The following is a 14,009-nucleotide window of genomic DNA, read 5'->3' as shown; positions in this document are numbered from 1 at the left end:
GAACAACTCAGGAATATAAATTATTGTTGTGCTAGAAAAACCACTCAACACAAAATTAGACCGGGTCATAGTTGTACTGCCAGCACGTAGTACTAATCCAACCAATTTTCCAAGAAAGCAATTGCTGATCCGGTTGATCAACCCAGGTTATAGTACTGCACCATAGGAGCAGTACTTGTAACATTTTTATATAACCTACCACTCCATCCATCCATCCACACTGCTTACACAAAACCTTAAACCTTACAAACCACAACCACCAACCCCTCTCTCTCTCTCTCCCATGGACTGTTCAACCCTATATGTACACAACATTGGTCTCTTGTGCCATGCATGCCTAAGTTTATGTGCCATGCATTGTGCAACTAGACACAATGGATTTTGTACGGTTCATGATCCTTCTCCCACCGTATTCTACTCCTCTTAACATCTCCATGTCACATATACTATGTGCTCTAGAAATGAAAAGGGCTGGCTAGCTCAAACTGTTTCAACTGCACCTCCTCCTCCTCCCGCGTCACCACTTGTCACGCTCTTGAGCGCGCCGCCTCCGTTGGACGCGGCGGCCACCTTGCCGTCGCCTTCCTGTGGCTTCTGCTGCGTGCTGTACTCGCCGTACAAGTAGGAGGAGAAGCCCCAGACGCAGAGCACCGTGGCAACGGCCTTCTCTGAGCCGAACGGATCGTGGAACACGACTACGCCGCCGATAACGTTGGCGGTCAGCACGGCGGTCATGCACACGCCGCTGTGGAGCGATGACGTGAGGTACACCATCCCTGCGGTGCCCATGAAGCAGGCCTGCCACGTCACCACCAGCGCGGCCACCACCGCCCAGTACGCCGCCGGCGACAGGTCCCACTGCGCTAGCTCCTCCCGCCACCCGCCTGCCGCGGCCAGCCCGGCCACCGCCAGCGCGGTTGCCGCGGCCTGCATGATCACCTGAACCTCCACCGCCATGCGGAACCCGCCGGACACGGCCCTGCGGTACACCAACTCCATCACCGGCAGGTAGGCGGCGAACAGCCCCGCGGCGCCGAGCGTGACAGCGAAGCCGACGAAGTACCTGGCCCTGCTCCCGCCGTCGGGGCGCTCGCCCGAATCGGACGACCGCAGCGCGAGCAGCACGGAGCTGAGCGTGAGGAGCACGACGGCATTGAAGTTTGAGAAGGTGAGCGGGTGGCGCACGATGACGGCGGCCAGCACGAGCGTGAAGGCCAGCTGCGTGGACAGCAGCAGCGACGAGGTGGACACGGGAAGGTACGACGAGCTGTAGGAGAAGAGCAGGTTGTTCACCCCCATGAGCACGCCGATGACCACGCACGCCGCCAGCAGCCGCCGCGTGAACCACGCGAACGGCCGGGGCTGCGCGGCCGTCCGCCCGGCGTAGACGGGCACGAGCAGGACCGGGAACCCGGCCGACTGCACCAGCGTGGCCACCCACCGGTCGTGCCCGCCGTGCGCGAAGTAGTACCGGGACAGCAGGCTGGACGCCACCGAGCCGCCGAGCAGCGCGGCGTAGTTGGCACACAGCAGCAGCCGTCTCCTCCGCCTCGCCGCGGGCGACGCGCCATTGGCGGTGGCGTTCAACGGCGGCGTGTCGAGGAGCGGGGCCGGGGTGGTGGTGGGCATTGGCGAGCCGAGTTGGTTGGGGTGAGGTCAGGTGAGGTGATCTGAGGGAAGCGGGATGGTGGTGGTGGGGTGTATTTAAGTGAGATAAGTGCGGGTGATGTGCGGGAGGTTAGCGAGAAGGGAAGGAGATTACGACCTTTTCTTTGTGAGGGGATAGAATAGTGGGAGCGGAATAAACGGGGAGTAGTTTTTTTTGGACGGGATTTAACTTTCTAGTTATTTGTTTTTAGCACATTCGTATATATCCTCCTTGGTAGTGCACTAGATCATTGCAGCTAGCTCAAAGATTCTTATGAGTACTGCCACAGCAAATCGATCACAATTGACCAATGGTGAGGAGTATATATGTGATTATCGTCGTGCATCTTTAAATAATTTGTAACTTTCAGTTTTGGTGCCTAAACTTTATTGTGAGCTTCAATTTGTCGTCGGGGCAACATATTGCGTAGAGCCACAAATTCAGTAAAAACTCGAAGGCTCGATATATTCGATCGAGCTCCCAGTCAACATAAAAAGTTATAAAAAATGAATATGTGCATTAAAGTTTGTATCTCTGTTTACTGAAGTTTAGATTCGATATGTGTTGTAACATGGAAATAACTGAAATGAAGGGTTTTTCACAATGATTGTTGAAAACTAGGAAAAAAAGGGGAAATGAGCGAAACTACCATTCACATCAAACTTCTCTTTTCTGTTTCTCATAACATGTTTTGAGCTTTGAACTTAAACTTTGAAAGGGTGCTACAGCACTCCGGAGACTTTATCTATGATTTTTTCCCGGTACTTTACGTGTTGATTTGTTACTGAATCGGAAAAGCCTTTCCAAGTTTGCACTCAATTTGTTGTTTCCCACTCGACTTGCACATTAGACGCAGGCACGGGAGGCTCCTGGTTGCTACAATCACTTGCTGCAGTTGCAATGGATCCTGGTGGCTTTTGCTAGTCTTATCTAAGATAGGTAGGATTGAACTAGCACATCTTGCTATAGTTGAAGAGAAAGGGGAGGCTAGGTGGCACTCCCTTTCATCATTTCAAAATATGAGACGTATAGTTTTTGTTATATTGTTTCCTAACTTAATTCCACGTTCAAACCTTAATAATCGAAAAATGTTGGTACTTGAAAAAGCAAGAAATGCATGGCGTATCTAGCAAACCTCCCGGTGCACTACGATGCAAGAAATTGCTCAAGCTCAATAATCTAGCCGTTTGGATATATGCTTTGCGAAAAGAGTAGCACCTCGTTTACAGATTTCAATGCAGGCAAATTTAGTGTACAGAGCCAACTCTATTTGCTCGCGGTGTTTGCCAAATTAAAGAGGCCGATAAGATTAGATCAACGAGACAAACCCCATGCATCTCAAGAATCGGGCAACGCTTTTATTTTGGTAGCGAGGAGTATTATATTTGATCTCTACATAGGACTCGTCTGACTCGCCTTCACATCATTTTGAAATTTTCACGGCTCTTATACATATGACTTATCAGAACCATTCATTTATATTAAGATTCGAGAAAGAAATTATAAAACATATTAAAAAATTAATAGATAAATTAATCTCAGATAAGATATATGGACGATTAAGATAAATCATATATAAAAAATTTATATGGACTCATTTCTCCACCCCGTTCGTTGGCTCCATCGGTCGTTTAATTTCCAACCGCTATAGTTTCATGGATCCATGATGCGCGAACGGTCGCAGCAAAAGCGCATCAGCAGAGAAGAGGAGGACCAGGGCCACGGAGGGACGTCGTCCGTCCCGGCTTCGAGGCTCGCGTGGCGCGGAGCCGACGGAAAAGGACACGAGATAACCAGCAGATGACGCGGTCGTCCTCATCCGTGTCATGGCCTGATCGAGCGATCCCCGTTGCTGGACCTGAAGCGTGCCGAAAAGGAGGGAGGGGCGCTGTGGCTTGTGGTTACAGGGAAAGGAGCATGTGATGTGCTGCAGCTGTAGCTGCAGGAAATGGCTGTCGCGGCGTGAGCCCTTCCACAAGAACGAGCCTACACACAACCATTGGTAGTAGTAGCACCTTGTGAAATAGATTGGAGATAGGCGTGCGTGCGTACGTACGTGAAGCCGTGAACATGATCCGCTGCTTGTTAGCTCTACAGCAGTACGTGCTCCCTTTGACCGGGAGCAGCAGAGATCATGGATGCTCGCTGGTGACAAGCTAAGTGCAGGCTACCTGAAATGGGCCGGGTGATCAACGCCCATGCTCAATGGCTGACAGTAGAGCCTCTCTAGTCTCTCTACCTGTGCCTTTCACAGATCCGGTCAATCGTGCGAGACGGTTAGCCCTTGGTATGGCAACGGCGGTTGCGGTGCCATGGCGAATTGTGTTGCACAGTGAGTACATCAGCATCGGCGATCCTGCGTGCAGGACCACCGGCGCGAACAGAAACCTAGTAGACCTGCTGGGATGGGATGGTCACGCATGGTAGGGGAGTAGGGGCCAGTGCCAGAGGCGAACCGGCGGGAAGTGCAAGTGCCCTTCATCTGACACTTGAACAGGGGACGGAAGTGCTCATCTCGGCTCGGCTCCGCTCCGCTCCGGGACTCCGCGGGCGGTGCCGATCGGCCTGGGAGCGCTGGGTTTTCTACTTTCGTGCAGTTAACTGCCTGTACTAATGATGTGTGTGCTGGCTGATCTGCGTGGATGGACTTGCCGCGAAATCAAATTGAATTGCATTGAGGTTTTATTTAGTCCGGTCTGGGGAAGGTAGGTTAAATCACAAAATAGTTCATATTATCAAAGAAAAAAATCTATTCCTTTTTAAAAAAAAGACTTGCCAAATCCATTTACATGCAGTGTATCAATCGATACTGACAAAGAATGCGTCCGTAAAAGTTATGTTTTAGTATTCTAGGCAAACGTTTGTGGACACGCGAGTTACCTATTTTGCAGAATTGAATCTTATACAAACCAAAATAAACCCACGTCATGTAACATGTAGTTCGTGGATTTCGAACAAAAGAGCACATGTTGGTCTGGCCGTCGGTTTGATCCGACAGTCAAGTTGATATACCTGAAAATCATTCCCTGGTTGGTTCCCTTTGGCAATCTCTATGCCACTATGGGAATAAAATTTAAATTTTTTTATGAAACTCTCAACTCCTCCATCATAGAATTAAAATCGTCTAGGCCCATTAACCGGAGATGAAGCCCTGTTTATTCTGAAAGGATGCATTTTAATTGCTTCTCTTTTCAGATGAGGATGCAGAGACATAAGCTTTTGCGGTTTGGGCACCGGACGGCTGGGCTGGCAACTCATTTGATTATCTCTCAACCATGGGCTGATTTCCGTTTAACAATCTTAGTTTCAATGACCCAACTTAGGTAGTGTTTGCTTGCTGCTACGTAAGATGATTATGTATGAGATGATTCAACTAGATGAATTAATCCTAGATGGATTGGTACAGGACAGGTCTGATATTTAGTTGATTGTATAGTATGGTATATATTTCTGTTTAGTTAGTTGTATTGAATGAAACGATCTCGTATATACTTATATTTGGTTGCCTGAATCTGTAGTGATATGATAACATTCTCTCGAACATGATGAGTTTACCTCCTCTATGCCTCTTCTTTTTTTTTTTACATGCATGACTTGGTTGACTCCAGCTTTGTGCAATGCGTACATAAGCAATATGCAATGCTTGACAATGTGATTATTTTTCTCCCAGGCAACAATAAAGTAGATTATTGAACTTCCTTGTGAATTTTAGATTACAAGCTTCATTTGTATATGGATACTGTTGTTATTAGATGACAATCTGATATATCAATCATAATTTATTTCTTCCTATTGGTTCTCAATAACCACATATCAAACTGCTCGATAATAACATGTACCAAGCAAACATCAGGCACAATTAATATGCATGTGCTAAAAAATAATCACAATAGATGAAAATAAGTTGCATCAGTGAAGAAAGTCACAATCAACATGCATAAGACCCAAAAATAATAGAAAAAACGTTTGTCAACAGGATTTAGAAAAATGTAAAAATGCAAGAAAAGTAGTTTAGAGAGTTGTTCAGAGGCCAGATGCTTCACTCTGGCCGAAAACTACGGAAAAAATAACACTTTTATGCAAGTACCCTGCTGGTTTTTGCACTGCAACAGAACAAACTTTACACCACTACAAGAAGTATCATTCCTCCAAATTCTCTTATTTAGATAATTGATACTATGTTTATCTCTCTCCTTTATTGAACCATAGGTAATAGGTTACCTCCTATTTTGTAATCTAGATCGGAGTAGCAAGACCATAATACTAGTAGCCAAATATCCAACAACACTAATGAGCAGCTTGATTTTTCTCCTTCTAAACCTCATCTGGTCAATCTACATTAGGCACAGGAATGCAAAAACATATAAGTTAGTATATAATGTATGCATGTTGTACTGATAAACACTACAGAGATTCAGTTGACAAAATGTGATAAAATGATCTCATATAAGCTTATCTGTGAGTAACCAAACACATAACTAGCAATAACTAGCCATCTGAAAAATAACTACCAAACTTGTGGTCAAAATTCAGTCAAGGTTGAATACAATATTTTCTAGATTGCATTGAAACATATTAAACACACACAACACTACCTGAAAACTGAGAGCTCTGACCATGTGTTATTACTTTGTACATAGCTTAAATGCAATTCACCGAAAGAACAGGATGCACAAACATAATCTGATGCAAAAATGGAACTACATTCAAATGCGCAAAATACAATCCGAAAATTAGAAACTAATCATCTGACAGGAATTCAGGATACTACTACTAAATGCATTTAGAAGCTCTAACAAACGCGATGTTCTCTCCACTGTATTATTGTACTGAACTGAACATAATATGTGGAAAAGTAAAGTATTGCTCTAAAACTTTCTAGTTCATGACATCCTCAAATAAGACCTAAAAAAATCTCCATAAGTCGACCTAATCTACACTGCACGCAGGCTAAAAAATTACTGCAACATAATGGCCACGGCAACAAATTATCAAACAAGATTTAGCCTTAATTAGGGAGGTGAGTATCTCCAAGAGAAAGCCAATATAACTCCCTATATTTAAATTTAGAGATTTTGTCTCTAAAAATCCTCTCCAACTGATGCACTCCATGGTTCCTAATATTTTAGGTATATTCTGAGAATCTGAACGTCCTTAGTCTGGACGAGCTGGTCCAATATAAGGAACCAAATAAGGGACGTCCTTCGATTCAGGACCAACAGAAGGATTCTCTCAATTTTGCAGCACCCAACATCTCTCTCACACAAGTTCCGAGACCAGTATGAATAAGAATAATAGTACATATATTGCTGTTTTAGCCCATGTTTGGCTAGCATAGACAAAAGAAACCAGGATCTTGTTCAACTGATTCTTCTGAATTGTATTTTGATTCTCCAGTGAACTTTAATTTGTCAAACAAGAAAATAACAATAGCAATTTAAGGCTGTCACAAACCACAGAAACATTCTAGCAAATGCAGCTTGCCACTTCATAGAAACATTGTCAAAGAATCATGCTAATATATATTGTGCCATAGGAAAGGATCACGCCAATTACAAACTTTGTGTTAGAAATAGCAACTTGTATTTAATAGTAGCCTATGTGGACAATATATAGAGTACATGAGGAGTACAAGATAAGAACTTCGCAACCCCGAAGTTGCAACATAAGATATCTCCCTTCTCGTTAGAATATAGCTAATTGTCATTCCACGAGCAGATGGCCATCGCCCGGGACCAGAGCGGCGAGGGCCCGCATGTTTGCGGGATCATTGTCATCATGATTGGTCAGACCGGCATCCTCATCTCCGATGGTGAAGACTTCTCGGGGGTAATCTCCACTAGAGGAGGAGTCCAGATCCATCATGGATTTGTCATTGCCATTTCTCCGGGTAGGTATCTCGGTAATCCATGTTATCGGAAGCTACGGGGGAGGATCCCGACTTGTGGTGAATATCGCTTTCGCTATTGTCTTGGTAGCCAAGTGGTTCAAACTTGATATCGTATTCCTTGGCGCACTAATCCATAAAGCGACTTACCTCATTGCCGGAGTCATCGCCAGATAATTCTTTGTTGAGGTCCACTCGATCGATCGTTGCCTTGTCAGTTAAAGGGGTTTTTATGTAGGTTCGGACCTCTCTTAGGATAATAACTCTATGTCTTGTTTATCTTGTATTGATCAGAGCCTGCTACAAAGGGGATGCGTGGCTATCCTAGATGGATCTGAACCAAGTTGATGACTTTCTTGCTCAACTTGCTATGCTTTTAATGGCTTGTGGCTTGTGCGACCTCTAATGACTTGTTCTACTTATTCTCCACAAGGTCCCTAGGCTCCGTATATATAGGGGTGTGTCGTACATCCTCTAAAATCTTCTTTCCTATTTTTAGAAATAAACTTTCATCTTTACGAGATGTCTTGGGTTCCTAAGGACGCTTTCCTTTCATCAAAGATCCCATTCTCGGATATAGAGGTATGCCCACATAATTACGAGAAACCCTGGTGTATCCGATTATGGTAGTTATCTATTGGTCATCATCAATTTTTAACCCTTGAGAGAGAAGGAGGAGTCTTTGTTTATTAGCCAACTACTAACTAGTAGGTTAGCCCACACATTTGTGCGGCTAGACAACCAATACTGTCTAATCTCACCTCTGCTTGTCGTCTCCATCACCAATCATCCAAGTTGTCCACCTCCAACTCAATTCATTCCCTTTTATCTGTGCCTACCTGAGCCTCACCATGGTCATGGTTTGCTTGTGTTATTCCTCTTACTCGCCGCTATTAGGCTTTTTGGTGCCACCACAATCACCATTGCTCTCCCATATTGGTGGGAACACATTAGGGGTGCCCCGATCTTCACGGCAGTAGGTGGATGAACTAAGGATAACTAGTTGCGAACAGCAAGGGTAAATAGCTTTAACCTGCCAAGGTTGGATGCGACCAAGCGACAGGAGAAATGATCCGAAGCCTCTTGGACTCCAACTCAATCTCCGAACGATCACAGAACCACAATCCGGGACTAATCCACACAAAAGGCCCAAAATCCTGGAGCATGAATTAGGGGATCCCAGAGGGATCTCTCGCAAGCCCAAGAGAACTCACAAGAACAAAGGTGTAAGACACTTAGCAGCTCGGCTGCAATACCATATATTGGTTTATCCAATCATCCCCCCTTTTTGGTAAAACATAGGAGGTATTATACTAGGAACAACCCTGCCAGCAAGGTATGAATACAATTCATCACGTTTGGGAGGTGAAAAGGAGCAGATTGTTGGTCATTCAATATGTCTTCTCGAGTTCCCGCGCGTTTGTTTGGCTCCTGTGCAGTCTTCAGTTAAATGGTCATTACTCCCTCCTCGGAAGTCCAAATGACAAGATGTTTTTTGGAGGTGAAAATAGACTTGATAAGATTTCCAACCATGTGTATTATGCATACTGATTCACAACAGGCTAGGTGGTGTGACTCGTGGGAGTGGAGGCATGTGTCAGCTGGCAGAACCGGTCTCCCGCGTAATCCATCTCCATCTTCTCGGAATCCTTTTGTTCCAGAGTAGCCTCACGCATATATCTGAGTAAGAGCAATGTACACGACTTAGGCAATATATAATTCTCATCAATATTAAAATGTATTTCAGAGAGGAGCGCGTTCACCTGTTGTTGTAGCTTCTTTGCTCGGTTGCGCGTAATCGGTCCTTCTAATACTTGTGTAACCGGTTTTGGTGTGGTGTTGGTTGGGATGTCCTCATCACATACGGGGCTTAAAAATCATCCAATTTAGGGTCTATTTATTTCTGCTGTCGATTGTGAAAAGCAGCTTATAGATTGTAGATTGTAAAAAACTAGATTATAAAAACTGGATGTGGAAAGCTAATTGTTGAATTATTACAATCTAAGAGCTAGATTGTAAAATCTAGCTTTTATAATCTAACTTATTTTTTTAGCTTGCAGATTGGAAGGAAACAACCTGAAAGCTAAAACAAATAGACCCTTAGTCGGCAACAATATTTTATGCTCTCCTTAGCTATCGCTTGTTTCCTTCTCGCTTCGTTGTTATCGCCCAGGCTGGTCAAAAAGCTAGTCCTCATCTTCAATGCCCGCATCGCTATCCACACTCCCATCCATGATGGCCTCACCTCATGCTTGGGTCCCCTCCTCCTCAGCTTTCCTTTTTTAGGCATGCGTTTTCTCCCAAGCTGTGCATTTTTTCCTCTCTTTTTTTACCAAGTGTCTTTTTTCCTTTTTTAGGTGTGTCATTTGTTGTCTTTTTTACTGGAATTTCTGTTCATTTTTTAATAATGACATATGTGGGTAATAAAGAAGTAGGTATAAGGGAATTTTAGGTTTATTTTTTGCAATGGCAGTGGTGGGTAATTTATAAACATGTAGTTTTTGAAAATACGATGTCGTATTGCCAACTACAGAGCATACCGCAGCCGGCACTCGAGGATTAGAAAAGGCCATAACACCGAGGGGTTCAAACTTCGGGCCAAGGAGGACGTAGCCAAATGCGATGGACCACACGACACACTTGCAGCCACTGCAACCAAAACGCGCAGTCAGACAAAGACAGTGCAAGCCGAGCAAGGATGCGCACATGCACACAGCGAGCGCGACCAACACCTAATGCCTGAGCCGACGTTGAGTCCCTGACCTAAAAAGCATGCATGAAGGCGTGGATAGAGGAACCAGCAACACCACCAGGTCACACAACATGTGATCGCGATGCGCACACAGGAGCGCGACCAGTAGCCAAGATCATCGGAGAAGAAAGGACCGAGCAACACTCCAGGAGCGCGATAGACCTAGACCACAATGGCACATGATGCGATGGGACCAACCCAAGGGACAATCGGACGACATCGCAGGCACTGCCGAGCCACGAATCCACAACGTAGACGAGCAGCTAGAGGCCTAAATAGCACAGTCGGTGGCAAGCCCTAGATGATAGTGGTAGAGATGGGAAAAACGTGTGCTTCAGATCCAACCGAGAGAGAGGGAGTCCGAGCATATATATAGCGTGAGAGCCGTGGTGGGGTATGTCGCCACCACAGCTCCATCGCCCAGCTTGGCTCATGCCTAGGTAGGGCAGAGCAGGCAAGCGGGTAGCACCGCCGCCCCTCTCCTCTGCTCTCTTATCTCCAAAGGCTAGCATCGAAATGATAAGAGCCCCAGCTAGTGGGCTGCTCGGTCCTCTCGAGGCTTGAAGTGGCCCACCAGTTAGGAGGCTAGGAAGCCCTTCCTTCTTCCTTTTTTTTTCTTTTTCCTTTTCTTTTTCTTTTGGAATTTCTTTAAATTTAAACTTGACTTCAATTCAAACTTGAATTTAAAAAGGAAAACCTCTTAAATTCCAATAGCCTCTACCTTGCGATTTTTCTGTCCCTCTCGATTATTTCTGATATTGACTGCAATCGGTGGATCTTGCCGATGAGGTCTATGATAGATGGTCGGGTAGCCATGACCGTGTGCTCTGCAGCTTATGCCCGTACAATGACCAACTCGAGAAAGGATCGGATTTGGCGAGGAGCAATGATGGGGAGGCAAGCGCGAGTCTTGTGGATCCAGTGTCTGGGTCGATGGGGTTGAGAGAAACATGGACATGGTACACCACCTTTAAAAACATGGTACAACAAGGTATACCTCTTTGGAGGATGATTTGGGTGGAGGATCGTGATCCAAAATGTTTTGAAATGATAAGCTAGAACGTTATAGTTGGGTCGACATTAGCTGAGCCTATTAGGAGCCCAATTTGGCCCAACTAGATTCCAAACCCTACACACACCAGACCACACAGCACAACCGTCATTGCATCCGCTCATATAGGCAACCAAACACATTCACATGTTCACTGCATCCATCATTGCATCCATTCATGCAATCAACTAAACACTCTTCTCAAAAACTATACAGCTCCCTGAGCCTGCTTTCACTCAGCCAAGCTAGACTATACAACCCCTCTTTTCAACCAAACACACCCTAAGGGGCTGCATGCACATTTTTTAAGGCAATACTCCAACAAAGGGCTATTACAGAAGCCATTTTACATGAAAGCCTGTAGAAAAGAATGAAATAACAAATAGATCCTTAAAATGGCTAGGAAGACATAAAAGAAAATAAAAATTACAATCCAGTCCTCCAAGGGATAGCATCGCTGACAAGAAAGAGTGAGTTTGCCATTGCTGACACAACACCCCATGCTAAGCGACAAAGAACCACCAAGACGCCAGCACCGAAGATCCAAGCAAGGGCACTATCATCGACACTAGGACCAAGCGGTGTGTACTGATTGCAAAAATCGATTCACCGCAAAGTTGATGACCATTGGGCTTCAACGTGCAAGCCAATTAACTCACTGGCGGTCCACCCGATGGTCACCTCGGACAAAGCACTGGAAGTAGGAGTCAAAGCCGTAGATCTTGATGGAGCTTTACCAGGCCTGACCAATTAAAGGTTATGTGGAGAACCATCCAAATTGTATTCTAATTAATCATTAGGTTGATCATTTACATAATCACGACCATAACAATTAACCAGAATCCAATCCCGATAGTCTTGGTTTGTGTTTTATGCCCAAGATCGGAACACATACATTTACAACATGCTTCATCATGTCAAGGCATAATAAAGAGCGAGTAATAAAATTATATTACAAGTATTTAATCTATTACAGTTTTTCATCCATTATACGAAACAAATGCTAGGAAGACAAAAGAACAATGTCACCTCCAAACCACTAAGAGATAATACGTAGCGGAATATATAAAGTCTATTGCAATAAAAGATAGGTGGAGCCTTTTGCCCTGAGGCACCACCCCAAAATAACTTCGCCTGAGTAGATGGCACTACTCTTGCCTGTCGCCAACATCAGCGAGTTGAAGTACCAAACAATAATTCTTCCTCAGCTGTGGAACCTATAAAAACAACATGAGTACAAAGATACTCACAAGACTTAATCCATAATGGTTACTTATAATAACCCGACTCCATAGGGAATGCATTTGAGGACGCGTAGCAAGGAACCGGCTGTAAAGGTTAAATGAATTTATAATACAAAAGTGATTTAGACTCGAGTGTGAGAGCATCTATAACCTAGCGAAAGTACCCTTCTATCTTGAGATCATCAACATAACATATCCTTCATTGGAACCATCTCAACTTGTCATCAAACATCACTAACCAAAACCCAACATACCATTACAACATTCTGATATCAAAACTCTACGATTGATGCAAATGGATATAAGCATACTCATAACTGAGAGCACAGCAATTCAAATTGTTCTTACACCCTGCAGGGGGTACATCTTTACCCACATGACTCAGATCCATCCTCTTGGCCCCTGAGACAACCTTTCTCATACCCAGAACTACCCACTTGCACATGCCTTTATGACACTAGGGTTACCGCGAGCGTGTCCCGGACACCTTCTCCTTATTCTTTTTCTCTTGCTCGTCATAGGGATGCAAGGCAAGTGTCAGCACGGTGTATGTTAGTTGGCTCTCGTCCATTATTTGAATATGTGGTAGTACAAAAGGTGCAAAAACCAACTACAACAACGGACGGTGCTTATTCGATGCAAGTGGTGTATTGTATTCGGGTTCCTCTCCCAACCTATCCCTAGCACCGCCCACATCTTGTCTTATCCTCACAACTCATACCAACCAACATCATCATTAGCTTTGTGAACAATAAACAAGCCCTAAGCTCACGAATGATGGTCGAACCACCGCTCAACTTCTACCGAGGATCTATGCATTTCGAAGCATTTCAGATAGTTTTAAGTTAGACATTTACACGATTATACCCAAGCTACAAGGATCAAGAGATAAACAACGTCAAGGCAGGGCAATGCAATAATTATGATCTACCCACAAAACCGGACATCGACTATCTGCACATGCATGACATACATAAAGCGATAACTTATCAAATTAAAACTCATAGGATCCAAAAATAGAGGTGCAACATGCTTAGATGCTTTCCTTGATGCTCAGCTTCACAATTAGCAGCAACAAACTCCGGATCGCCCTCGATCATGCCCACATCACGCTTTGGTTTTCGTTCCTCTAAGAAAGAGCACATGCAATGCGATGAGCATGAATGAGGTGCAAAGAGGTATGCTACATGATTCATAACAAATGAGGATAAAACATAACACACTAATAGTACAAAGGCATGCAAAAGAACAATGAAGTCTCCGATACAAACAACTACTGAAATCCTGACAGAAATCCGAAAGTTCCGAATTAAGGTCGGAACTTCCGGGTTGTTAGAACTTCTGAGTATCACTCCGGATAGGGGTCCTCAGGTTGCAACAAATTGGATTAAATCGGAAGTTCTGGACTAAGGACGGAACTTCCGGGT

At 44.6% G+C, this 14,009-nt stretch overlaps 1 protein-coding gene across 1 annotated transcript; it reads right to left on the bottom strand.

Annotated features, from left to right (window-relative positions):
* Positions 1 to 1,742, bottom strand: LOC133910025 (probable purine permease 4). The gene has a single exon (XM_062352549.1). It carries the CDS (start codon positions 1,627 to 1,629, stop codon positions 481 to 483), a length of 1,149 nt encoding a protein of 382 aa, XP_062208533.1. The 5' UTR covers positions 1,630 to 1,742; the 3' UTR covers positions 1 to 480.
* Between the last annotated feature and the right edge of the window lie 12,267 nt (positions 1,743 to 14,009).

Source organism: Phragmites australis, chromosome 2 (assembly GCF_958298935.1).
Source record: "Phragmites australis chromosome 2, lpPhrAust1.1, whole genome shotgun sequence".
Taxonomy (NCBI): domain Eukaryota; kingdom Viridiplantae; phylum Streptophyta; class Magnoliopsida; order Poales; family Poaceae; genus Phragmites; species Phragmites australis.
This window is presented reverse-complemented; position numbering and strand designations above follow the sequence as displayed.

Coding starts and splice junctions, on each gene's coding strand:
- LOC133910025 (XM_062352549.1), bottom strand. CDS start 1,629: ATGCCCACCACCACCCCGGCCCCGCTCCTCGACACGCCGCCGTTGAAC.